General features: G+C 45.3%; 1 protein-coding gene across 1 annotated transcript; it reads left to right on the forward strand.

Moving 5' to 3' along the window:
• The first annotated feature begins 9,875 nt into the window (after positions 1-9,875).
• On the forward strand, positions 9,876-26,540 carry STX10 (syntaxin 10). The gene is given in 9 exon segments (XM_060238864.1): positions 9,876-9,945; positions 15,585-15,714; positions 16,005-16,086; positions 17,688-17,750; positions 18,385-18,474; positions 22,419-22,538; positions 24,410-24,500; positions 25,686-25,726; positions 26,469-26,540. Coding segments are annotated over 9 exon segments (759 nt in total).
• Positions 26,541-27,046: the final 506 nt, after the last annotated feature.

Here is a 27,046-nt window from a genome sequence, read left to right on the forward strand (position 1 = left end):
CCAGGGTCTCAAGCTGAGGTTTTTCACACCTATTTGCCTGGACCCTTTTTTGGAGATGCCGGGGATTGAACCTGGGACCTTCTGCTTCCCAAGGAGATGCTCTACCACTGAGCCACCGTCCCTCCCCAATTGGCGCTAGTAGCCCTTCGGCTGGGCGCTGCTCGGGGGGGGCCGCGCTGCACGGTGGTCCACATAACACGGCGCATTCTCATACTACTAAATTTCTTCTTAATTTGGAAAAAAAAGATAGGATACATTGTGAAATAATATACTTGAAACATGGATGGTAAATGCTTAGATATGTATTAACAGAAGACTGTAAGAGTACTCTTTATGTTGTTTTAGTATTTATCTGTGTTATTGTTTATTATGTTTAATGTCTATGAATATTTTGTTTAGAAAAATTAATAAAAATTTAAGTGTGAAAAAAAACAAAAAAAAAACACGGCGCATTCCTAGGAATGCAATGCTAAAAGGAGTGCCAAAGCTGGGGCTGCGGCTGGGGCTTTCTCCTATCGTTTCTTCCAGAGTCAAGCTGCTGTGGTTTGGCCGGGATTTCCCAGGGGGAAGCACGTTTCTTACGCTCCGGTCCAGTCGAAACAAGTGGGACTGGTTTACGAGCACCTGAAGGGCTAAGAATGAGGCGCGAGGGCTGGAGTCGATTCGCTCGTGGATGCCCCGTCTAGGGTTGCCAATCCCCAGGTGGGGGCAGGGGATCCCCCGGTTTGGAGACCCCCCCCCCTTCAGAGTTCTCAGAAAGGAGGGGAGGGAAATGTCTGCTGGGAACTCTATTATTCCCTATGGAGATTTATTCCCATAGAAAATCATGGAGAATTGATCCATGGGTATCTGGGCCTCGGGGGGGGGGCTGTTTTTTGGGGTAGAGGCACCAAATTTTCAGTATAGCATCTAGGGCCTCTTGCCAAAATACCCCCCAGGTTTCATAAAGATTGGACCAGGGGGTCCAATTCTCTGAGCCTCAGAAGAAGGTGCCCCTATCCGTTATTTCCTATGGAAGGAAGGAATTGAAAAGGTCCCTTTAAATGTGATGGCCAGAACTCCCTTTGGAGTTCAATTATGCTTGTCACAGCCTTGATCTTGGCTCCACCCCTAATGTCTCCTGGCTCCACCCCCAAAGTCCCCAGATATTTCTTGAATTGGACTTGGCAACCCTATGCCCCGTCCCTTGATGAATACATTCCAGAATACACTCGCTGACTTGGCAATTGATGCATAAACTGACTTTTTGGAAAAACACCTCACAGCAACATGCATAGGTTGTATCTGTGCTTGGCCCCTTTACATTACATGAAAGTCATCACTCAATTTTGCAACAACCTGACTGTAATGAGCTATGGGGGCCTGCAGGCGCCATGCAATAAACACAGGTGCACATTCAGTGTGAAATAAAGTAATTTCAACCTATGCTTGGTGTAACTTGGGAGTATTGCTAAAAATATAACTATTCTGTATCAATTAGGACAATACAGTTTCTTTGTACCTGCCGCAAAACTTGTAGATCTAGGGTTATTGAAGTAAAAGGCAGGCTTTAGTGCATCCAAAGTTTAGGGCACATATTCCCTCCATGCTGACCAACCTTAGTTTCACTAAGGTCACCTACTCATTTCCCAACTATTACTGCCCAATTCACCCATGTATATGCACCACATGATTATTCTATGCTTGATTACTGCACTTGCTTCAATTAATGCTGAATTTGCGAAAGCTCTGTCTGTGGGATTACATCTGTACTGTGATACACATATGTGAACCTTCAAGACAAAATGGATGCTTGTGCCTTATCAGTCCCCATCATACAACTCACTCCTGTCCTTGTTCATTTGGAAGTCTGATTTTTGGGATGAGACAAAAACCTGTTTTGCGCTTCCCACATTACTTACTTAACGAAAGCGTTTGATGGTTAGAATGTGCATTTGATTTCAGTGTTTCTTTTCTGCCTTAATGTTCACAAGATCTATGCTCCAAGCATTATTAGGACTGAAGCCTTGAACATTTTACTTGGAATTAAATCCCACAGATATCAAGGGGTTTCAAGAGACTGCAAATGAAGGGCGTCTGCAATAAAAACACCTTTATTTAAGATGATCCTGAATTGAGCCAGGGTGTGGACTAGACGGCTTGCATGGCCCCTTCCAGCTTTTATGATTTGTGTCAGTCAATCAAGCTAGGGAAATAATGCAGTCGTTCCCTTGTTTTGCTTCATTGGAGTCCCTCTCTTTGGATTTACTATTGGGGGAGGACGGATATATCTGGGACAAGGATGAATGCATTTGTTTTGAGAGTTATGAGTATCAGGTGATATTGTTTCTTACATCTGGAAACTCACTATGTCATTAAACAGTGCAGTCCTAAACAGAGTTATTCTACTCTTAAGTACTCTACTTAAGTACTCTACTTAAGACCTTAGACTGGTATACCTCTGCCCAGGATGCTGCTGCAAGACTCATTGTGGAGAACTAATCTGGTGTATTTATGCAGATAAATTATTAAAACAAATTATAAATATCCTGTACATGTATGGCACCGAATGTCATTTAAAATTGTTTTTAATACTGCAAAGTAAAATGTAACTTTCACCTACTAATTGGACTGAATCCAAAAGTAAATGTATATTCTGAGGTGGAAAGCTGGTGTTTACAATCCCAATATTTCTTCTAAAATGGATGGATCCTACTAGCTCTCAAAATGCAAAAGGCATTTTAATTAGAAGTGATGCTGATTGTTGCATTCTAAGCACAATGATAACAAATATCATCTGCAGAAACTGAACAATGCACAAGCTTTTTATGGGTGCTAGTGGTAAAAGTACAACATGAGCAACCTACACTTTTCCTGAAACGATCTCACCCCCCCCCCCCATGTAAACTAAATTGAGGATGTGAGTGCAGGATCAGCGTAAGGGCAAGCAATGTGTGAAACATTCTTCTTTCTCTTCAAAGATCTGAGACATTCGTTTTAATTTCTAGTTGCTCACTTTTAAATCAGGCATACCAATTGTTTCCCAAAGTGTAAGAAAAGGGCAGCTCCACTCCTCCTAGTCTGTGATAGAACACTAGAAAGGGGCCCAACTACATGTGGAGTTTCTTCTTGTATCTGGTCTTTTCTGTGGCCTGATACGTTTAATGAAAGATGCTGCCTGTGGTGTACCTCAATAAACATAACTACACTGTGCAATTTTTTGTACATGTGTAAGAACTAAGTTCCTCCGTTCAAGGAATGACACTTTGCACTCTCATATACAAATGAGAAATCACAGTGGCTTAGGGCAGCACTAACTGGGACAGCACCAATAGCCAGCAAATGTGTCTGCCTGGAAATGATGCACTACTGTTGAAATATGCTTTACTACTTCTATTGTCCCACCCAAATTCCAAAGACTTCTGGTCATTTGATTCCCCCTCAACCCCTTAGTGGCATCTACAAAGTCAGAATGTAGAGGAGACTTTCTATCCTCTCTTCCTTCTACAGTGTGGATATGCAGGCTGCTTCTCTTCCATGGCAATACTGCCATTGAGGCACAAAAGGGAAAAGGAGTCTAGTAGACGGGGCTGGCAGTTGATTTGCCTGGGACTGCTGCTGCTTGAAAGCTGAGCATTAGAATTTATCTTCCCTCAGTTTTGAGCAAAGCAGCAAGTTTTTAGCCTTTGGGATAAGGATGTGAAACAAAGAACTGGCAACCTAGTTTACTGTACTAAAGTGCACTTTTTTTCTGGTTGTTTGATGTAACATGTCATAATTCCTGTTAAACTGCAACTAGTATTCCTAACTCAGGCCTTGCTTTATATTCAGAAACCAGGGGAAGAAAGTGTTTCTGTTATTGTACTAGCACAGAAAAAGTACAATTAGCACTAAAAAAGTACAATTTAGCACTAAAAAAGTACAATTAGTACATCTTATAAAATTAAACTAAACTGCAATGCAACTTCCACCAAAAGGAAACCAAACAGATTGTCACTGCAACCCTGGGAACGTTTATGCATGAATGCCAGCAATTTTAATGAAACCTACTCAGAACCCTGACTCAGGCCAGGCCTAAACCAAGTTTGGAAACTGACAAGGCCTCATCCTATGCATGCCAACTGGGAATTAAGTCCTATTGTGCTTTGTGACGGAACCGGCCCGATTCTGCCTTCAGACCCAGTCCCGTCAACTCCCTTTTGAGTCGCCAACTCCTAAAGAGAGCTAATCTTCCCACCAGTAGGGCACGCTGCCACCACCTGTTCAATTTAGGGGTTCCTGACTGAGAGGAACAGGACTCCCAATCCCCCTGGCCAGTTCTGTGGCCTCAAGGTCCTCTGCCATCCCAGCACCTGGTTATGACAGAGACCTAAGTCCTTCTTTGGGAGACCCCTGGAGGACTGGCACCCTTGCCAACTGCATGCCTTCCCTCTTGCAGTCGTGTGGTCTAAGGCAGTTGGGGAAACTTGGTGGTACAGAGGGACTAGCTTTTAAACAAATAAAACATTTATTTAAAACATGCAGCTATTTACAGGCGTTTTTAAATACGGGGTGAACAGAAATAATGAATGAAAGTAGAGATAAACGCTCCGTCTTTCCCTAATATGTAACTGGCCCTGAGCAGACCGTCCAGGACCCACTCACCAAGACTCCAATCAAAACTGCTTTTCCCTCCCAAAACCTATAATATAAAACCCAGTTCCCGCCCAGGAGCTGGTTTCCCCCCTGCAGCCTGCTGGGAGACCAGCCTGAAAGACTTCCTGCCTCTCTCGGAGGCCTCCTCAGAAGTGCTGCTTCCAGACGGAAGGGGAAGGAGGAAGACTAGGCCAAAGCCTTGCCTAGAGTTTAAGACTCCTCCGGCCAACTCCCAGACAAGCACAGGCCTAAAATGGTGTTTCTCCACATGCTTAATCGGGTTTGCCCTCCAGTGGTTCCTAGGCTTACGCCATGCCTTCCGCACTCAGCTGGCTATGTTGTTTACTGACAGTACCGTGCACACTATTTGCACACATCAGTTTAGGTCTGAAGCGTGCACTTTCACGCCCTTTGACACAGCTTGCAAAAGACCAAGTTTAAAACCGGTCAGCCTTTACACGCCTCGCAGTGCTTTGTTGCACGCGGGCTGGGAGGCCAGCTTTGCCTTTGCACCAATGCAGCCAGAGCACGAAGCGAGATGGACCCCCAGCTCCAATCTCAAGGAGAAAGAAACTCCCCCCCCCCGCTTAGGTCACCCCCAGTCGCCTTGGTGATCGTTCCCCTCCGTTTATTATTGGGCAATGACGACAGGGGGAGGAGCCAAAGTTGCGTCCACCGCCGTTCTCAAAATGCTGACGTGGGTCGCGGCGCGGCTTCCTGCTTCCATATATGGGCAAGGGTGACGAGGGTTTATTGGCGTTTCCGGGAGTTGGTCCAGGGAGGGGCGGCCGCTTTGCAAACTTCTCTGTTTACGCGCGCGACGAAGCCCTGGCGCAGCAACAGACGCCTTTCACGCCACTCGCTTGCAGACGTTGCTTGCGAAGTTGGGCGCTGCAGAGACGCCGCGAACTCAGCCGCGGAAGGAGTGAAGTGGCCGCATTCCCTGCGGTGCTCCCCCCCGCTGCTCACGAGGGAGATGAACAGATGCAATCAGTTGGCACTTGTGGGTGCAGCACTCTAAGGACTGGCCAGTTAAAACGAAGATACAAATCATAAATAACAAATCATAAATACAAATACAAAGCATAAATAAATAAATATAGGAAGCATAAAGGCCGTCCTTGATTTCCCAGATGGTACGGATAAGGTTGCCAATCCCCAGGTGGGGGCAGGGGATCCCCCCGTTTGGAGACCCTCAACCCCCCCCCCCCTTCAGGGTCATCAGAAAGGGGGGGGGGGAGGGAAGGGAAACGTCTGCTGGGAACTCTGTTATTCCCTATAGAGATTTATCCCCATAGAAAATAATGGAGGATTGATCTGGGGCTCTGGGGGGGGGCTGTTTTTTGGGGTAGAGGCACCAAATTTTCAGTATAGCATCTAGTGCCTCTCCCCAAAATACCCCCCCCTTGTGTTTCAAAACGATTGGATCAGGGGGTCCAATTCTATGAGCCCCAAAAGAAGATGCCCCTATCCATTATTTCCTATGGAAGGAAGGCATTTTCAGTACAGCATCTAGTGCCTCTCCCCAAAATACCCCTGTGTTTCAAAACGATTGAACCAGGGGGTCCAATTCTATGAGCCCCAAAAGAAGGTGCCCCTATCCATTATTTCCTATGGAAGTAAGGCATTGAAAAGGTGTTGCTGTCCCTTTAAATGTGATGGCCAGAACTCCCTTTGGAGTTCAATGATGCTTGTCACAGCCTTGCTCTTGGCTCCACCCCTAATGTCTACTGGCTCCACCCCCAAAGTCTCCTGGCTCCACCCCCAAAGCCCCCAGATATTTCTTGAATTGGACTTGGCCACCCTAAATCAGAGGCGCACTTGCGGATTGGGCAGCAAGCAAGACAAGCTAAAATCGCCACCTTCCTAAATGTGCATTGAAAGAACAGGAAAACCCCGTTTTTTAAACCCCCCCAAACCCAACCCCAGTGTTCAGCCGTTCTAACCCTGCGTGAAAAGACCCAAGCCCTCCGCCCTCCTCCCGCACCCTCGCTGAAGTAGGCGAGAAAGAGGCAGAAAAGAATGAATGGGAAGCCCCAGGAGGATGTGCAGCTATTCTTGGCCGGGTTTCCGGCGTGTGACGCCTTGGCCACTGCCGGGAAGCTGGAGCGGGGCGGAGCGAAAGACGCGAGCCCGCAAAGCAGCCAGCAGCCCAGGCAGTCTCTCCCCAGCCAACCCCTGCGGGGGACTTTCTTCTCGCCCGGCTCCTCCTTGTAGGAAAGGCCGGTTCCACTGCGGGAGGTGGGCGGGGGAAATCCGATCAGGGGAAGGCAGAGGCGCCTGCAGTCAAAGCGGCTCCCCGAGTCGCAGGGAGAAAAGCCTGGGGCGCTCGCCACGCACGTGCGGGCAGCCCCCTCCGTGTTTCCGCAGGAGACTCGACGCGACTGCCTCCAGCAGTCATAGGGTTGCCAAGTCCAATTCAAGAAATATATGGGGACTTTGGGGGTGGAGCCAGGAGACTTTGGGGGTGGAGCCAGGGACAAGGGTGTGACAAGCACAAGGGAGTTCTGGCCATCACATTTCAAGGGACTGAACACCTTTTAAATGCCTTCCTTCCATAGGAAATAATGAAGGATAGGGGCACCTTCTTTGGGGGCACATAGAATTGGACCCCCTGGTCCAATCTTTCTGAAACTTGGAGGGTATTTTGGGGAGAGGTACCAAATGCTACGCTGCAAATTTGGGGCCTCTACCTTAAAAAACAACCCCCCCAGAGCCCCAGATACCAGCAGATCCATCTCCATTATTTTCCATGGGAATAAATCTCCCTAGGGAATAAAAGAGTTCCCAGCAGATATTTCCCTCCCCTCCCCCCGCTTTCTGATGGCCCTGAAGCGGGGGGAGGGCCTCCAAACTGGGGGATCCCCTGCCCCCACCTGGGGATTGGCAACCCTAAGCAGTCAGCAGGGTCTCTGCAAGACCCATTCTTCGTGATGCCCCTCTCCCCAGCACGGCACAGCACAGCGCAGCCCTTGGGCGGCTAGTGGGGATTTCAGCCATAGCAAGTAGACCAGCACCACATTGTTGGAAGATATGAGTCATCCTGAAATCTCCAGGCTCAGCTGCTCCGGAAGCCGTCTGGTTCCCCCCTAGAGAAGTTGTGTCCATTTTAAAAATTCTTCAGAAACTCCTTGGAACACATTTGTAACGCAGGCTTTGGTTTTCTTTCGATCTAGAAGCTGGCCCTGAACTTTAGGTGCCAAACTTCAGAGTTTTTGTATTTGAATGACCATATTTTCTAATCATTGCTACCACAAAATCTCTTCACAGTTTCTTGTCATTTTAAACTATGGCAGAAGTCTCAGCTGCTCCGGAAGCCGTCTAGTTCCCCCCTAGAGAAGTTGTGTCCATTTTAAAAATTCTTCAGAAACTCCTTGGAACACATTTGTAACGCAGGCTTTGGTTTTCTTTCGATCTAGAAGCTGGCCCTGAACTTTAGGTGCCAAACTTCAGAGTTTTTGTATTTTAATGACCGTATTTTCTAATCATTGCTACCACAAAATCTCTTCACAGTTTCTTGTCATTTTAAACTATGGCAGAAGTCTCAGCTGCTCCGGAAGCCGTCTAGTTCCCCCCTAGAGAAGTTGTGTCCATTTTAAAAATTCTTCAGAAACTCCTTGGAACACATTTGTAACGCGGGCTTTGGTTTTCTTTCGATCTAGAAGCTGGCCCTGAACTTTAGGTGCCAAACTTCAGAGTTTTTGTATTTTAATGACCATATTTTCTAATCATTGCTACCACAAAATCTCTTCACAGTTTCTTGTCATTTTAAACTACGGCAGAAGTCTCAGCTGCTGCGGAAGCCGTCTAGTTCCCCCCTAGAGAAGTTGTGTCCATTTTAACAATTCTTCAGAAACTCCTTGGAACAAATTTGTAACGCAGGCTTTGGTTTTCTTTCGATCTAGAAGCTGGCCCTGAACTTTAGGTGCCAAACTTCAGAGTTTTTGTATTTTAATGACCGTATTTTCTAATCATTGCTACCACAAAATCTCTTCACAGTTTCTTGTCATTTTAAACTATGGCAGAAGTCTCAGCTGCTCCGGAAGCCGTCTAGTTCCCCCCTAGAGAAGTTGTGTCCATTTTAACAATTCTTCAGAAACTCCTTGGAACAAATTTGTAACACAGGCTTTGGTTTTCTTTCGATCTAGAAGCTGGCCCTGAACTTTAGGTGCCAAACTTCAGAGTTTTGTATTTTAATGACCATATTTTCTAATCATTGCTACCACAAAATCTCTTCACAGTTTCTTGTCATTTTAAACTATGGCAGAAGTCTCAGCTGCTCCAGAAGCCGTCTAGTTCCCCCCTAGAGAAGTTGTGTCCATTTTAAAAATTCTTCAGAAACTCCTTGGAACAAATTTGTAACACAGGCTTTGATTTTCTTTCGATCTAGAAGCTGGCCCTGAACTTTAGGTGCCAAACTTCAGAGTTTTTGTATTTTAATGACCGTATTTTCTAATCATTGCTACCACAAAATCTCTTCACAGTTTCTTGTCATTTTAAACTGTGGCAGAAGTGTTGTACTATGTGTAGCTGCAACTGTGGTTGGTTGCCGTCACCATAACCTCCCCCTTGTAACCACTACAACAAAAAACTAACCTCTAATCTAATCTGCCCCCAATTCCTCATAATTCCAGTGTTGCTTTGAAAATCTCAGTTTAAATGAATACTGGAGGCAGTACAGAAAGCATCTGGTTAAGAAATGAAATTATCCACCACTACTTAATTTTTATTTATTTTTGCGCATTTATAGTCTGCCCTTTCCCAGGATGGGCTGTGGGCGGATTACAACACAATAAAAGTTAAAATTGAACAGTAAAACGATTAAAAAATTAAACAGTTAAAACCATTAAATAAAATGAAATAAGGCGGCGTCAACAGTGTAAACATCATTCACAGATTGAGAGACAGGCGTAATGGTGTCAATTTAAATTTACATGCAAAGCGGCAATGACAAGTACTTAATGCATGTTCGTTTTGGGGTCATACAAGAAAACATATTGATGCAAAATTATAAACAAGGTTGTATTTCCACTGAGATTGCTGAAAGACATGGCAATAAAGTTGTTCCTGAAAATACCAGCTGCCACAAGTTTCTAGATGACCCAGTGCCTAGGATTTGTCAAAGCCTGTCGTATGGCACAGGGGGCATCCATGGCATCAAAAAAACCAGGGTAACACAATGTATACATCACGCTGTACAAAGCACTTTTTTAAGGTTGCCAGACACCCTTAAAGGACTTAATATTGGGATAACGTCGTCCATGAGAAGTTATGGACCCAGTGTGGCTATGCTTTTTGTGAAAGCTTTAATTGTCCATCAGAACAAATTTGGTAAGTGCTGCCTGTGCTTTCCAAACTAGGTGTCTTTGTTTGTTTGCCATTGCTACTCTGAAAACAAACTGATTTTATTTATTTACTTATTTTATTCGATTTATATCCCGCCCTCCCTGCCAGAGCAGGCTCATTCAGTAGTCCAGTAGACTAGCTTATCCATTTAACAGTGGAATCATAAGGGACTGGAACGACCATTTGGAAGTAGTGGCTTCCTTTCCAACTTTTATAGTGAACTGGGAATAAGACCCAATGTTGAAATAAATACAATAGGCTCTAGAAGGAAGCTCTAGATGAGTGCCCTGGACTTGGGCACTCCGCGTCTATTTGCTGTGAAGCTCAGCATTCCTTTTGTCTGCGGTGCGTTGTTGCCACCTTTTCCTGTCATATTCGGCCTTTTGTTCAAAGGATTTCTGGTCTTTTGAAAGATACCAAGGACTTCATAAATAAAATCAAGAATGTCCACATACCTACAGAAAGTCTCATAGTGACACTAGATGTGGTATCGTTATACATTATCATTCCTCACAAGGAGGGAAGGTTATGCCTCCAGGACACATTGGGAAAAAAGAACAGAAAAAAACCCACCCTCTTTCTTTTTGATGGAACTTATAGATCTTATTTTGGAAAAGTTATTTTAGGTTTCAGGAAGATTTTTTTCTCCAGATAAAAGGCATTTTGATGGGCAGTGCGGTGGCGCCTAGCCTGGCCAATATTTTTATGGCCAGGTTAGAGGAACAGTACATTCGTAATTTGGCCACTAATCCCTTTTATGGAAATATATCTTTGTATTTTTGGTTTATAGATGATATTTTTCTTGTATATAGTAATTTAGTGAATGTACAGGAATTCTTTGATTGGCTGAATACTATTCATTTATCAATTAAGTTTACCGGAACAGCTATGAGACACAGTTTGAATTATCTTGACACTTTTGTTTTTCGGACGGGAGAGGATAGGCTGGCAGTGAGACCATACACTAAGACAACAGACAGGAATTCATATTCACGATTTACAAGGCTGTGTTTTCTCCTTTCCTGGACCCCTTTTATCTTGTTACAGCATTTTGAACATTGTGGTCTATGCTTTTAACCTAATTTGCTACCACAATAAACTTCCTGTTTTACAGAGCGAGAGCAAACAGTGAAGACTCAGAAGGTAATTTGTGTCAGAATTAAGATCTCACAGGTTCAGTACTCTCACCACTAGACCTGGAGCTAGTTCTGCTTATCTCTTTCACACACACTACTTTTAATGCACTTTAGCAATTGTCTGCAAATTGATTTTGCCATTTTACAGAGTAAAATCCAGTTGCACGTGGGATTGGAAGTGCATTATTCAGCGTGTGTGGAAGCGTGTGTGATTCCTATCCTCAGTGCATACCTAAACTGAGAAAAGAAGCAATAGAGAATCCCAAGTCCGTGAGCATTGGATCTTATGGACTATAGCCAGTATATCCAGATGTATTGGTAATGCACACTGCACGTTTACTCAGGAGTGAATCCTACTGAACACAGTTTGATCTGGGCAAGTGTGCATAGGATTACACTGCTAGGGTTTTTTAATGAAGAAGAAGAAGATATTGGATTTCTATCCCGCCCTCCACTCCGAAGAGTCTCAGAGCGGCTCACAATCTCCTTTACCTTCCTCCCCCACAACAGACACCCTGTGAGGTGGGTGGGGCTGGAGAGGGCTCTCACAGCAGCTGCCCTTTCAAGGACAACCTCTGCCAGAGCTATGGCTGACCCAAGGCCATTTCAGCAGGTGCAAGTGGAGGAGTGGGGAATCAAACCCGGTTCTCCCAGATAAGAGTCCGCACACTTAGCCACTACACCAAACTGGCTCTTAACTGGAGCCTTAACTGGAGCCTTACCTCATTCACATAATGTGTTTTGAATGCCTAGAACGTGGTAAGCAGCAATGAATGGAAGATGTTCACAGTACATTTCCCTAACTGCTCAGTACTAAGTAACCAGTGTACATACCTGGCACTGGTCAGAGGGATTTGGCTTCAAGGTAGGCTTGAGAAAGCACTTTTTAGTTTAATTAGAAGTTTGCCACGAAACATGTTATCTAATTGTTTATGCCATTGCTACTGAACACTCCCATAATTCCTACTGGAGTAGATCATAACATGAGAGAATGTTGCTCAACATCAAATTGTTCTTATTGCTGGGGTGTGTGCGATTAATTTATTGTTTATTTTTATCCTCTTTTTCACATATTAAAGCTTTATTGTAAATTCAAAGATACAATTCTTTGTTAGTAATTTCTGTCTTGTATACATAGTCAACCATAGCAAAATAAAACATGTCTTTACAACATAGCTGGTTACTTAGCTTAATTCAACCATATAACAGTTGTTTTACCATTAAATCAGTATATTACACTTACTGTGTCAAGAAAAGCTGCATAATTGTCATGTGATGCCAAGCTTTCAAGGAAGGGAAACCAAATAGTTTCGAAAAGGGAATTGTGACAAGCAGAGTCTGGATTTGAATTCGAGTCCTTTGATTTGTCTAATATACAGAATCCCTGTAGAGTGGTGAACCAGTTTGCTATTGTTAATGGTTAAGGGTTTTCCATGAGGAGGCTATGAGAAACCTGGCTGCTGCACAGAAATATTTCAATAGAGGTATTTTGGACATTTTGACAGGATAGAAAGACCGTAAGTTTAATAGAAATATTTCTGGTCGCAAGGGGATGCGAATATTCAAACAAACATTCCTTTTTGGGCAGTGCTGCATGGCAATGAATACAATAATCAGAAATTGTATAAATAATAAAATAACAGCATTATTTTTTTTTTGTTTAGGGAAATTCATCATCAACATTAAGGATTCTGGAAACTATCCACCTTCAAGATCACCATCCTCCGGTTCTACAGTTCTCTATCCAGCATAGTGTTTCATTGGCACCTTCCAAAGCAGCCATTTTCTCCAGGTGAACCAATGTCTGTCACATGGTGATAAACTGTAATAGTGGCAGATCTCCAGCCACCCTGTTATTTATTATTTATTTATTATTTATTACGTTCCATTTCTATCCCACCCTCTTTGCAAGCGGACTCAGGGCGGCTAGCAATCAATAGTATAATACAATTTTAAAAACCAGTAAAATACAGTTTAAAACATTTTTAAAAACATTTTGTGGGGCTGTACAATTTTTGGTATGGCGGGATCTTTCTTCTTGCTGTTAGTGTAACTTCTCAGCGAAGTGAGGTGGCAGTTCTTCCCGGTTAGGTGTTGAAGGCCTGCCAAAACAGTTCAGTTTTGCAGAACCTGTGGAATTGAGAAAGGTCCCGTAGGGTCCTTATGGCCTCCGGGAAGTATTCCACATTTCTGGAGCTGCCACCGAGAAGGCCCTAGCCCGTGTGGAACAGAGCCTGGCTTCCTTTGGTCCGGGGATGGACAAAAGGTTTTGTGTCCCTGAATGCAATGTTCTCCAGGGAACGTGGAGAAATGCAGTCCCGTAGATAGGCAGGGCCACCCTCCATAAAGGGCTTTAAAGGTCAAAACCAACACCTTGAAATGGACTTGGAACACAATAGGTAGCCAGTGCAGTTCTTTCAGCACTGGCCAAATGTGCTCCCATCTAGGGAGCCTCATTAACAGCCGCGCTGCAGTGTTCTGCACTAGCTGTAGTCTCTGAGTCAGGTTCAAGGGTAGCCCCATGTAGAGAGCATTACAGTGATCTATTCTTGAGGTGACTGTGGCACGGATCACCATAGCTAAGTTGTCATGTTCCAGAAAAGGGGCCAACTGCCATACCCGCCGAAGACGGAAGAAGGCGGATTTGGTAGTGGCTGCTATCTGGGCCTCCATTGTCAAAGAGGACTCCAGGAGCACTCCCAAGCTTTTGACCTTAGGGGCCAATATCAGTGACACCCCATCAAGAGCCGGCAAAGGGATCCCCCTTCCTGGGCCACCCCGGCTCAGATGGAGAACCTCCGTCTTCGTCGGATTCAGCTTCAACCGACTCAATCTGAGCCAAGCTGCTACGGCTTGAAGAGCCAGGTCTAGATTTTCCGGGGTACAGTCAGAGTGACCACCCATCAACAGATAGAGCTGGGTGTCATCTGCATATTGGTGACATCCCAGCCCATACCTCCTGACAATCTGGGCAAGGGGGCACACGTAGATGTTAAATAACATCAGGGACAGAACTGCGCCCTGTGGCACACCACATGTAAGTAGGTGTCTTTGGGATGATTCTTCCCCTATCACCACCCTTTGTCCCTGACCTTGGAGAAAAGAGGCCAACCACTGAAAGGCAGACCCCTGGATCCCCACGATGGCAAGGCAGCTAGACAGTAACTGATGGTCAACCGTGTCAAATGCGGCTGACAGATCTAATAATAACAGTACTAAGCTGCCCCGATCCAGATGTCGTAGGAGGTCATCCATGAGGGTGACCCAAACCGTCTCCGTCCTGTGACTTGACCAAAAGCCAGACTCTAATGGATCCAGTGTGGAAGTGTCATCCAGGAATCCCTGTAGCTGAATCGCCACCGCCCGCTCTATGAACTTTCCCAAAAAGGGAAGGTTTGACAACGGCCGATAGTTTGCCAATACCGCCAGGTCTGCAGATGGTTTTTTCAAAAGGGGACGGACCACAGTCTCTTTAAGAGGCGTGGGAAAGATCCCTTCTACGAGGGATCTATTGACAGTAACCTGCAGTGGCTCACGTAGCGTTACCTGGCTAGCTTTTATAAGCCAGGATGGGCACGGGTCCAACCTACAGGCAGTAGGGCGTACAGCTAAAAGAATCCTGTCAACCTCCTCCAGGCTGAGTGGAGTGAAGGAATCCAGAAACAGACCGGAAGATGTGCTCAGTGCCTTGAGTTCCTGCACTGTATCAATTGCGGTGGGGAGGTCGTGGCAGAGCTACGAGACCTTATCTGCGAAAAAACTCGCAAAAGCCTCACAGCCAATTTCCAATTCTCTAAAGTTTGGTTTACCTTGTGGTGAAGTTGTTAGTGACTGAATTATGCTAAATAATTGGGCTGGGTGTGAGGTCGCAGACACAATCCAGGACACAAAATAAGCCTTCTTTGTGCCCTGGGCTACCATCTCATAGGTGTGCATAAATGACCCATAAGATGTTCTCATAGCTTCATCCCGAGTACGTCGCCACTGCCTCTCTAGTTGTCTTAGTTTCCGTTTCATCGATCGCAGCTGCGGGATATATCACAGTGCGGATCGTGAACGGGAGTGAAGAGGACGTTGAGGAGCAATCTCGTTGATGGCTATTCCAGATCTCCGCAAGCTCATCCAACGAGTCCCCAGAGGGCCAGGGATCCCACAAAGCCATTTGAAGCCACATTGGGTCCATCTGGCTTTGCAGGCGAGCCACAACTTGCTCACTGCCTAAACCCTAGGGCAGAGCTGCACCACTCATGACCCTCCAAATCAAATACAGTCCAACAAACCACTTACAGAGGCCGGGCTCAAGAGACCGTTTATGCTGCTGCTTGTCTGAGACTGCGCTAGAAAAAAGGACAGCTTGTCAAGCAACGGGGCTGATTGGCAGCATTCCATTAGGTGTTCACGTGTTGTGTAGACTTGAAGTGGAAAGGCAACACCTAGTCCTAGTTCCCTTGCCCCCTCATTCTGCAAGCCTCTTTTTTTGCTCCACAGTGAGATTCAGAAAACTCACTGGTGTCAGCACAGAGGAATTTGACTGGATGACCAATGAACTCTGCAACAGTTTGCACGACATTGACTGGGACTTGGAGGATCTGGAGAAAGCCATTTATATCCTTTTGTGGCTGGTACCCTATGGAAATGGGCTGGAGTTGTGGGAATTGGTCTCCTGGTATTGCAATCGCTTCAGTTTTCTGTCTTCATTGTGTTCTGCTTGGTGCTGGAATAGCAGGGAATTGTTTGGGCACTGCTGTCTACGAAGTCCATTGCTGGAAGTGGAAGGGAAATATATACAAGAATGCTCCTGCTGTGGGAAGGGCCTCTTGGAGAACTACAGAATGTTTGTAATCTTTACCCTCAAAGCTGAATGACTCAAAGCTCTTTGCACTTTACTTATGCACACACACTGTGGAGTCAAACCCACAAGTTCGAAGTTGAGCCCTCTGAGGCAGCAGCCCGGCGTGCTTTCATCACAGAGATGCAAGGATCGGTTAAGGTGAGTTTTCCTCAGCTCACCGTCATGACATTGAGAAAAGCACAAGTAAGTAGCTTCCAATACCAAAGTAGTTCTGTAGTACATGGGGAGATTTGGGACTATGTACCCATATGAGGTGAGACACTTTTAGAAAGCAGAAGGGTTGTGTTATATTGAAGACATTCAAAATATATCTGTTGAAAAACCAGAATGTGAAACTGGGATTTTTTTTGGCATCTTGGCGACAGTGTGGTTGGGAGTAAGGAATGTGGAAATCTATTCCCAAATGTGGTGAAGAAATGGAGTTAGATGGTTGAAGCTGGGATGAGGCTAAATGCTATATCAGATCTCCTTAATTTCTTATACCTGCAGGGAGACTGCAATGGTGTCTATTCTGGGGGGACTGTGTGATATTGTGGAATCACCTGTGGCTCTTCTGAGCACTGTTCCCCAGTGTGGCATTTGTCCCATGTTTCAGGCAAGTGGTAAGGTTCTTGCCTGGCAGGGCTTGTAGTTGGCAGGTGGTTCCCACCTTGAAACAGGTATTGCCAGCGGAACACTGCAAGTCTCTGTGGTGCAGGCCCCTTGCCAGGAATGGAAGTGATTGCCGCTGTTTTGAAGAAGAAGAAGATGAAGAAGATATTGGATTTATATCCCGCCCTCCACTCTGAAGAGTCTCAGAGTGGCTCACAATCTCCTTTACCTTCCTCCCCCACAACAGACACCCTGTGAGGTAGATGAAGATACTGGATCTATATCCCGCCCTCCACTCCAAAGAGTCTCAGAGCGGCTCACAATCTCCTTTCCCTTCCTCCCCCACAACAGACACCCTGTGAGGTAGATGAGGATATTGGATTTATATCCCGCCCTCCACTCCAAAGAGTCTCAGAGCTGCTCACCATCTCCTTTCCCTTCCTCTCCCACAACAGACACCCTGTGAGGTAGATGAAGATATTGGATTTATATTCCTCCCTCCACTCCGAAGAGTCTCAGAGCGGCTCACAATCTCCTTTACCTTCCTCCCCCACAACAGACACCCTGTGAGGTGGGTGGGGCTGGAGAGGGCTCTCACAGCAGCTGCCCTTTCAAGGACAACCTCTGCCAGAGCTCTGGCTGACCCAAGGCCATGCCAACAGGTGCAAGTGGAGGAGTGGGGAATCAAACCCGGTTCTCCCAGATAAGAGTCCACACACTTAACCACTACACCAAACTGGCTTTGGTTGACAGTAATTGCAAATAGGCTCTCCATTAACTACATTTGACTAGGACAGAGGAGACCTGGGTTCAAATTCCTGCTTGGCCACAATGCTCACTGAGAGACATGATGCTAGTCACTCTTTAAGCCTAATCTGTCTCCAAGGGTCGTTGTCAGGATGGAATCGAAGAGTGGAAAATCATGTATGCTACTTTGAGTTCCTTGAAGAATAGGAAGAATATAATAAAAATTTCTTGTATAGCAGTGTATTCTTGAGTTTAGGGTACAGTTTACAAAAGTGACAGGTAGGGCTTGTAATAGGTGGTTATGTGCCTTAGGAGTCCTTGGAAAAAAAAATATCCTTAATATCGTTACAGATGCACCCTTTGAGGTCACTGTCTTTATTGCTTCCTTTTCTTTACTTTAGGAAATATGGGACCACGTATCGAGTCCAACAACACAAGCCATTTTGGAGAAGAAAAATAGAGAGGTAAATGCATTCTGCCTCTTCACCTGTGTGCTGAACTGGGAATCTCCATCCTTGCCTTGAAACTCACTGGGAAACCTTGATCTGTTTGCTCTTTCTCAGCCAAATCTCACAAGATTGTGGTGAGAATAAAATGAAAGAAGGGAGATCCACCTTCTCCTACCACCACAAGCTCTTTGGCAGATCTGCATTAGTTCTCTCGCTGAGGGTAATTGCACCTTCCTCCTCCAAGGTACAAAGGACTCAACTGGCTGGTCTCTCTCCCAGTGGACCTTCCTCTTTTTCATTGTTAGATATCCATCCTTGGGGTACAGATGTGTGTCTCTGAATTTAAAAAAAAAAAAGCACTACCATATTCACCAGTTCCTCCTTTAGCAAGTAAAATCACCAGGCAGTATAGGCCTCCTATGTATTATAGTCTCCAATGATATTCCCAGGTCTACATGAGATTCTAGACTGAAGGGGCGGAATCTCCATTTCATTTCAGGAGAATAGAGTGGAGTTCCTGGTAGTGAGAGGCATCCTGTTAATTCTTCTACCTGGTTCACTTCTACCTGGTTCACTTATTGTTCCCTGCAAGTTTCCTGTGTGGTGCTTCAATCCTGACTGCTCAGATTTTTGCTTCCTTCCCCTCTAGATGCCAGTGGTGAGCAGTGAACGATGTCAGCTCTTGGATGCAGAGGAACTCAGTTCATATGCTCTGGAAGAGCAGCAGTTGCATCAGAAGGTAGGAATGGGAATGCTCTCTCCATTTCAGTGGCAGCGGGCCAGTCGAGCTCACTAATTCACCACCAGCCCTTCCTTCAGAGCCCAGCAGACATTAGTGTATATTCAGCCAAAGCTCCTCTCTAGCTTAAGGATCTTTTCTCCAATTTAAATAGCACTTCTGTTGGTGGAAGGTTTCTAACTCAGCCAAGCTGGATACATCCCACCTTCCAGTTTAGTATAGCCACTAAGAAAAATCATGGACTGTAGTGCAAACACTATTAATTGGGCTTGTGGTTGCATAGGCTTTCTTTTTGTTATCTCATCTTGTCCCCACCTTCAAGCTCTAGGTTCCTTCCTGCAGGAAGAAGCAGCTTTCCTCTTCTTTTCCTCTCAGAGTGCTGGAGTTGGATCCAACACTACATTTTCATAATTTTCTGGGGGGGGGGGGTGTCCCTTCTTCCCCAGCAGTAAGATTTCAAATGGCATTTTGGGCTGCTATGGAAGGGAGAAGCCTGCAAAAGTAATAATCTTCCAGTAGAAATGCTGTGCTGGATCCAACTTCTTGACTAGAGGTGGGAGAAATTTTTGCAGACCTGCTTTCTTATTAGAACTCGGATTCACACCTAAGCTCATACATGGACCATAAGGCACTCAGTATTAGGTCATTATTTGTGAAGCAGATGGCTTCCCTCAAATGAGTCATGTGAAAACAAGTAAGCAAGCATAGTTGTATGCTCTAGGATAGATTTGGTTACAAATCTAAATAGCTAACTTTGGTTTCACAGCTATAGTATAGCTCTATTAATTTTCCTGCTTCATTCTACCAAATGACTGTGTTATTTATTTAGGAGATTTTTTTGCCCCATCTCCACTGACCTGCTCAATAATAAATGATCGATATAAAAGCAACAAAGTTTTGAAACATGACCAGGGACATAAAACATCATAAAACTACTCATAAAACAAATGTTAGATGAGAAGTAGACCATAAAAAGCTGGAAAGGTAGAATTCCTAATTCAAAATTTGAGTAAAAAGAAATGTTTGGCCTAGTGCCTAAATGTAATGTAGGTGCCAGGTGAGCCTGAAAAGGGAGGGCATTCTAAGACAACAACATTTAAAAAGAAAGAGGATCAGTAAAGGGATGCCTAACAAAACAAAACAAAAATCTTCACCAACTGATGGAAAACAAAGATAGAGGTAGACAGACATATCTCCCTGGGGCGGGAATTCAATAATTTTGGTGAAATGACCTTTCTTGGGTTGCCACCCTTCTTGTCTCAGACTATGGCTGGGTGATTACATCCAAGCAGGTCCTTCGAATATGATTGTAATGGTTGGGTAAGTTCATATTGGAATAGATATTTTTAAGGTACAGTGGTCCCAAGTCTTACAAGGCTTTAAAAGTCAATACCAGCACCTTGACTTGAGCCCAGAAGCAAATTAGAAGCCATTGTAGATGGAACAAGACTGAAGGGATATAGTCAATACATCCCAGTCTAATCAGTGTTCTTGCCGTACCTATTATAGTTTCCTATTGAAGGGCAGCCTCATATACAGTGCATTGTAGTACTCTATTCTTGGACCGATTCCACAGTCACTGTTGCTTTGGATCAAGCGATTGACTCCCCACCAGTTGCTGCATTTTGACCTGCGGCTCCCTCCAATTTCCCTCACATCTGCTTGATCTTGTTTGATAGCAATTAAGTAGATGTGAGGGAAATTGGAGGGAGCTGCGGGTCAAAATGCGGCCACGCCGCAACTAGCGGGGAATCGATGACTTGATCCGACAAAAGCAGAGCAACAGTGACTGTGGAATTGGTTTTGGTCTAGACATACACTACAGTGCAAGATCATTGTTACTCAGGAGAGGCTGCAGCTAGCTCACCAACTGAAACTGGTGGAAGTTGTTTCTAGCCACCACTGTCAACTTATTCAACAGGAGGTCCAGGTCCAGCAACACCTCCAAGCTATGAAACTATTCCTTTAAGGGGAGTTCAGCCTCATCCAGAACAGGTGCCACTCAGTTCCTAGGTCAGTGTTTCTGGTCATCAGTAGCACCTCCACCTTGTTGGGAGTAAGCTTTGGTTTATTTAGCCCTCATCCATCCAAAAACCGCCACCAAGCACTGGTTCAAGGGTTCCACGATCTTCAGGAAGCGTTAGTTAGAACTGAGTATCATCTGCATGTTGCTGACAACCCAGCCCAAATTTCTGGATGACCTTACCCATTGATTTCCTATAGATGCTAAGAAGCATAAGGGACAAAATGGAGCCTAGAGGCAAAGGGGCTTTTGGGATCCTATAGGCGAAGGGGCTGAGCAGCATTTTCCCAGCACCATCTTTTGATACCTACTTTCTAGGTATGATCCAAAAGTGGTCCAGAAAGATATAATGGTTGATGGAATCAAAAACTGCAGAAAAGTTTAGGAGAGTCAGTAGGATTCCATTCCCTTCTCCATATCCTGGTACAGGTTATCCACCAGGACAACTGAAGCCATTTCAACTCCATAGCTAGGCCTGAAAACAGATTCAAAAGGATCCAAACAATAGATTCCATCCAGGGATCCCTGAAGTTTTCCAGCTACCACTTGTTCAGTTACCTTGCTCAAGAGTGGTACGTTTGAGACTGGATAATACTCAAATCCCTGGATCCAGAGTAGATTTCTTTAGGAGCGAATGAACCAGCACCTGTTTCAAGGCTGAAGTGACCATCCCCTTCTCAAGAAGGCATTTGCTGTCTTCTGGACCCAGAGACTAACCCCTCACCCAACAACTCATTGAAGCAACCGGGAGAAGAAAGGGTCATGCAAGAAGGTAGACTTCAAAGAAGCTTGTCTGCATCCTTAGACTGAATAGATTGAAAAAATATCCCACAAAACTGAACAAGCCAGCACCATCTGACCCTGTCACTCAAAGTCCAGATTTGTACAGATGTGAGATATTTTATCAACAAAATGCTGGAAAAACTGATCAACACAAGAACATTACTTCATCTTCTCACAGTTGCTTTTAGGAAAACCTGGTTCTCCTGAAATTTTAGGTACATTGAATTGTAGGATCTTGGGCAGGAGCAATCATGGTTGTTCTTTGAGTCTGACTACTGAAAATCTCGTCTCCTTTCTATAGACTTATTGGCTGGCTCTTTTCTGGAAACAGGCTTCTTAAGGGGAGAATTTCAGTCCCTTGGATATTCAGCTATGGTTACCACAATTGACCATTAAAGTTTCAAAGAGAGAGTTAACTCAGTTGGAAGATACAATAATATAGGTTTCTATAAGGCCTGGGGATAACTGTCTTTGTAGCTCAGTATGCGAAGTACATAATTGTCCCTTTTAAAAGATATATGTATTGTACATTATTCCTTTTGATTTGCCAGTTCATCAGCAGTTGGGGATGGTCCACACCATTGACTCTTTTGCATGGATGTTCATTTGTTTCTTACATAGTGAAATAAAATGCCCCATGTCCTTGACTGCCGTATCTTCTGCTTCCTTTTCTAATAGCATCTTCTCGTGGAGAGCCAGTTTGGTGTAGTGGTTAAGTGTGCGGACTCTTATCTGGGAGAACCGGGTTTGATTCCCCACTCCTCCACTTGCACCTGCTGGAATGGCCTTGGGTCAGCCATAGCTCTGGCAGAGGTTGTCCTTGAAAAGGCAGCTGCTGTGAGAGCCCTCTCCAGCCCCACCCACCTCACAGGGTGTCTGTTGTGGGGAAGGAAGGGAAAGGAGATGGTGAGCCGCTCTGAGACTCTTCGGAGTGGAGGGCGGGATAGAAATCCAATATCTTCTTCTTCTTCTTCGTCCTGATTCCCCCCCCCCCCCTGCCCTTTGTATATTTCTGCGGGTTTCACTTCGTTCATTTAAAGAAGTGAGCTGTGGCTCTCAGAAAGCCTATGCCATCCAAATCAATAGCCACAAGACTCTTCTGTTGTGCAAACTTCCCTGACCTCTCCCTCCCTGACAGCTCATTATTGATGCCCAGGATGAGCAGCTGGAGCAGCTGGAGCTGGTCTCTGGTAGCATTCGAGTGCTGAAATACATGTCTGGGCGGGACGGAGAGGAACTGGACGAGCAGGCTGTGGAAGTGCAGACAGCAAGGGGTGCTGTAGCAATGCAGGGGGCCATGGAAACCACTCATTTGCAGGATGTGCAAAGAAATGCCTAACATAGTGGGTCTGTAGAAAAGAGCGAAAGCTCCTTAAAGACTAACACAACTTGTGGTAGGGCATGAGTTTTCATGAATCACTGCTTGGCGGCAGAGTTCCTGACAAACGTACTCAGGGGCCAAGAAAACGAGGAAAGAAAAGTGGGAAGAGGAAAGGGGGGGAAGAGTGAATGAGAGAAATGAGGTGTATCTATGATTCCTATTCTAAAAGTTAAGCTTTTTTTTTTTTGAATTTTGAAATAATCTTTATTTTTAACATACACCAAACCAATATATGTCAATACATTGATACAGTTTATGGAATGACAAATACAAAGGATGATAACAGAATACAAAGAACCAGATGTGTTGCAAATAAGGAATGCATTAGAAAAATAACAAGTCCAGAGTTAAACTTTTTACTGTAAGTGTTTTAATTACTGTAATACTTGAGATTACTGTTCCAAACTTTTATCACTTTGTCCTGTTATTATTACTATGCGTAATATTACAAATCATTGTACTTTGATTGTTTCTCCTTGCTGGCATATAGGCTGATTTGTATTGCTATCGTTTTTTAAAAGTTATTGTTATGCCAATAAAGGTTTTTGGATTGGATTGAATCGAGGCACTGCTCACTTCTTCAGGTATCTGAAGAACTGAGCAGTGACTTATGAAAACTCCTACCCTATCACGATTTTTTTTTGGGATATTTTTGTATTGTGTGTGTATATATGCCTGCATCTGGAAGTCATGGTGATTTCTGGTGACTGACCCCTACTGGGGACCCGGGAGATATTCAGAGAAGTGGCTGAATAAAGCCTGCCCCTGCCTCCAGTTCTGGTATTTCAAGGAAGTCTCCCATCCAAGTACTAACCAGAATTGACCCTGCTTAGCTTTTGAGATCTGATGAGATTGGGCTTGTCTGGGCTATTCAGGTCAGGGCCGTACCACAAATGTTGTTAGTCTTTAAGGTGCTACCGGGCTCTTACTCTTCCTACTGCAACACAGGCTAGCACAGCTACCAATCTTCCTCTGTCATCATCGTGAGTGAGAAAGGGCACAAATACCTCCTCCCCAATGGTACAGATCTGGCAATTGTGCCTCTCTCCCTAGCTGTTCTTGTAACACAGGCTTGATCAGAGGCCAGGATCCAGGACCCTCGTTTACCTAGAACTGTGCCTGGCAACTGATTTTTAACTGAAAACCTAGTCAACTTAATGTCAGCCTCTGGCCATTGACTCAACTTCAAGTCAGCTTAGACCCAGGCAAAAGGTACCCGAAGCCACTCAGCAGGAGCAGCAAAAGAGGCTGCCTCACAACCCCTCCCACTTTGGCTCTTGCCTCCATTTGCCTTGGCTTGTGCCTTAGAGGAAGGAACTTAGGCTCACAAGGGGGAAACTCTGTCAGAGTCTCTATTGTAGGGCAGAAGGGATCTAAAGAGTCCTTTGCCTCCTGCTTGGCTTTGGGCCTGGGGTGTAACGGCAAATATTTGAGCCTTAATTAGGTGGGATTCTCAGAATCAGGGACTGGACTGGGAGAGAGATAGGAAGACCTTCCCTGAGGGGGTCAGATTGAATCCCCAACCCTTTATTTCCTATCTGTAATCAGACTTGAATTAGTAGACTCCAAATGCTAAGCAGACCATCCAAAAAGAGCAAACATACATGGAACATGGTGTTTTCATACCCTACTGAGATCCTTTGTGCAGCCATGTATTTGGGACTGATCCCTCGATGGCAACTGGGAAAGGCAAGGCATGAATGCTTTGGACAAGGCACAGATGCTGCCTGAATTGATGATACCTTTAGTGACTTCACAGGATGCTGGAAGACTTCGCTCATGAGATGGACATGGATGGAGCGCTCATAAAGATGGCCAGAATCTCACACATGACCTCAGGTAAAGGATAAAGCTTTTCATGACTCATTCCTGTTCAAACCTAGAACAGAAACCACAACTCCTGGTTTTTTATCACCTTTCAGATTTGCAGAGCCATCATATACACTTGGGACTGTTTTGGTACAAGGGAGGTTTGACCCCTTCCCCCCAAATGAAACCCCTCTAATTCCTTGATTTCCTTTACACCCATCCTCAGTTCTTAGCTTTGAGAAGGTTTGGAGAAATGATAAGGGGGGGGGAGCAAGTCCAGGTGCCAGAATGCCTGCCTACCTACTTTCCTAAAATAATTAAATATGGATTTCCTAAGTTTATTGATAAGACTGCTGCCATCTGGGTACTTTTGGCCATTTTCAAGAGGCACAGTCCATATGCTGTGTTTCTCTCCATTCCTTCCAGCACATGCTCTGCCTCTCTGCTCTGCTCTTGCAGACTGATTAGATAGATAAATTTATTGTCATTGTTCTCAACAAAAGAGAGCAACGAAATGAGGTTAGCTCATTTGCTTGAGGATGGACCAGTGAATTTTGCTTCACAGTCAGTACCATATCATTCTAGAGGGAATACAGAAGTGTGGTTTACAAATCTTGTTCAATACTTTTTCTTCTCTGGTGCCCTGGGTTGTTTTTGTGTATGCTTTGGTAGCTCTTATTATGTTTCTTACATTTTGTTAGGCCAATTTGGGTGCCCTCATAGCAGAAAAGTCAGACGGAAATGTTTTCAATAATAATTTCCAGAGGTAGTGCTGAGAATACGTTGCAGCCAAAACACCAGAGAATTTTGTGGCCCAGCACATGTAGTTCAGCATAAGCTTTTATGTCTCTGAGCCCACTCTGTCAGGTGCATCAAAGGTTATGTTTAAGAGGACAGTGATGTATCTGATGCAGTAGGCTTCAGCTGATGAACACCTATGCCACACTGAAGAAGCCAAAAGACTCTGTCTTGTTTCAGTAATAATAAACAAGAGAATGGGCTGCACTGCAATTTTGGTGGATTCTCCCATCCCCAAAGCAGCAAGCTGCAGCACTAGATAGGCAGGGACAGTTTCAGCCAAGTCTCCCACCGTCAGGTTTATCACAGGGGAAGGGTGAAGGGAGTAGAAAAGAAACAGAATGATTCCAGGGAATAAAACCTTGAGAATTCCAGTTGGATCTTAAGTTTTCACTGTTCATTCTCTGTCGTTTTCAGAAGTCCTCGGCTGCCAGCTTTTCTGGCAAGTCTCTCACAAGGCAAGTGCAAAGTATTTAACAGTGCCATCTAGTGCATGCTGCATAACATAGGCAACCCAAGCCTTGATTTGGTCCTGTCTCTTGGGTAGAGAGAAGGCAGCTACATGACATGGAAAGAGGCAGGCAGAAATGCAGGCCTGAGATCATAAGCAGGTCCAAAGGCCTCTTTCAATTCCTGTCCAAGAATGCCTCAAACACTTGCTGTCTATACATTCTGTGCTACAGAATAGCCACTATTGGCATAGATTAACAATTAGGCTAAATATTGATTAACCAGCCAAACTGCTTTCCTAGCCACTATGTTTCGTTTGGGGCTGGTTTGATCTTATCCTGTTCCCTATAATGGGATCCCAGTTTAAAACTCTATATAATTGAGGATTTTCCAAATGAGCTAGGCATTTCCTTATCGCATGCCAAGCAACCAGAGTCTACATTCTAAGCTGTACAGAAATAATGCTGAAATTCCAAAGTGGGGAACATATTCAGTCTTGTTACAGTTTTAAAAAGCGGGAGCGACAGTGCAGAAAAGCAAGGCTAGGCACATGGCTCAGAGCTGGAGCCCCGACTGCAAGAATAAAGCCTAGAACTCCAGTTTGGTTTATATCCCCTAGGTTAATATCATGCACTTGTAAACAGTTCACTTTTTACCATCTGTGATGGAAAGAATGGAGGTTTTCTAGGAAGTGGGGCTGGTCTCCCTGTTTTCAATCCATATCTGTGTGCTTTCTCCTTCTCAAACCAGTATCAGTGGTGCATCGTTGTCGTGTTGCTCATCATTGTCATCATGGTGCTGATTCTCCTGTTCACTTTGTGATCAAATAGCAGGGTCCACTCCCACCTCAGTTGAGTGAAACACCTGGAACTAGGGTGGCCAGACCGTCCCGGTCTCCCGGGACTTTCCCGGTTCTGGCCCCCAATTCCCGGCTCCCGGCCTGGGTATACCGGGACCATTAAGAGGTCCCGGTTTAGCCAGCCAGAGAGCCGGGGGCCGCGCGCCCGGGCGGGGAAGGCGGCGAGGGAGGGAGGGAGCGACCCTGCGCGTGCGCAGATCGCTCTGCGCACGCGCAGGGACGCTCCCTCCCTCCCTCGCCGCTTTCCCCGCCCGCCCACGGGGCCCGGCGGTGGCGGCGGAGGCCCGGGAGGGCGTCGGAAAGGCCCGCGGGGGTCGCTGGAGGCCCTCCAGCGACCCCCGCGGGCCTTCCCGAGGCTTCCCCGGCCTCGCAACCCCCACCCCCCGTCCTTACCTGCCCGGGAAGGCGTCGGAAAGGCCCGCGGGGGTCGCTGGAGGCCCTCCAGCGACCCCCGCGGGCCTTTCCGACG

Source organism: Heteronotia binoei, chromosome 5 (genome assembly GCF_032191835.1).
Source record: "Heteronotia binoei isolate CCM8104 ecotype False Entrance Well chromosome 5, APGP_CSIRO_Hbin_v1, whole genome shotgun sequence".
Taxonomy (NCBI): Eukaryota; Metazoa; Chordata; class Lepidosauria; order Squamata; family Gekkonidae; genus Heteronotia; species Heteronotia binoei.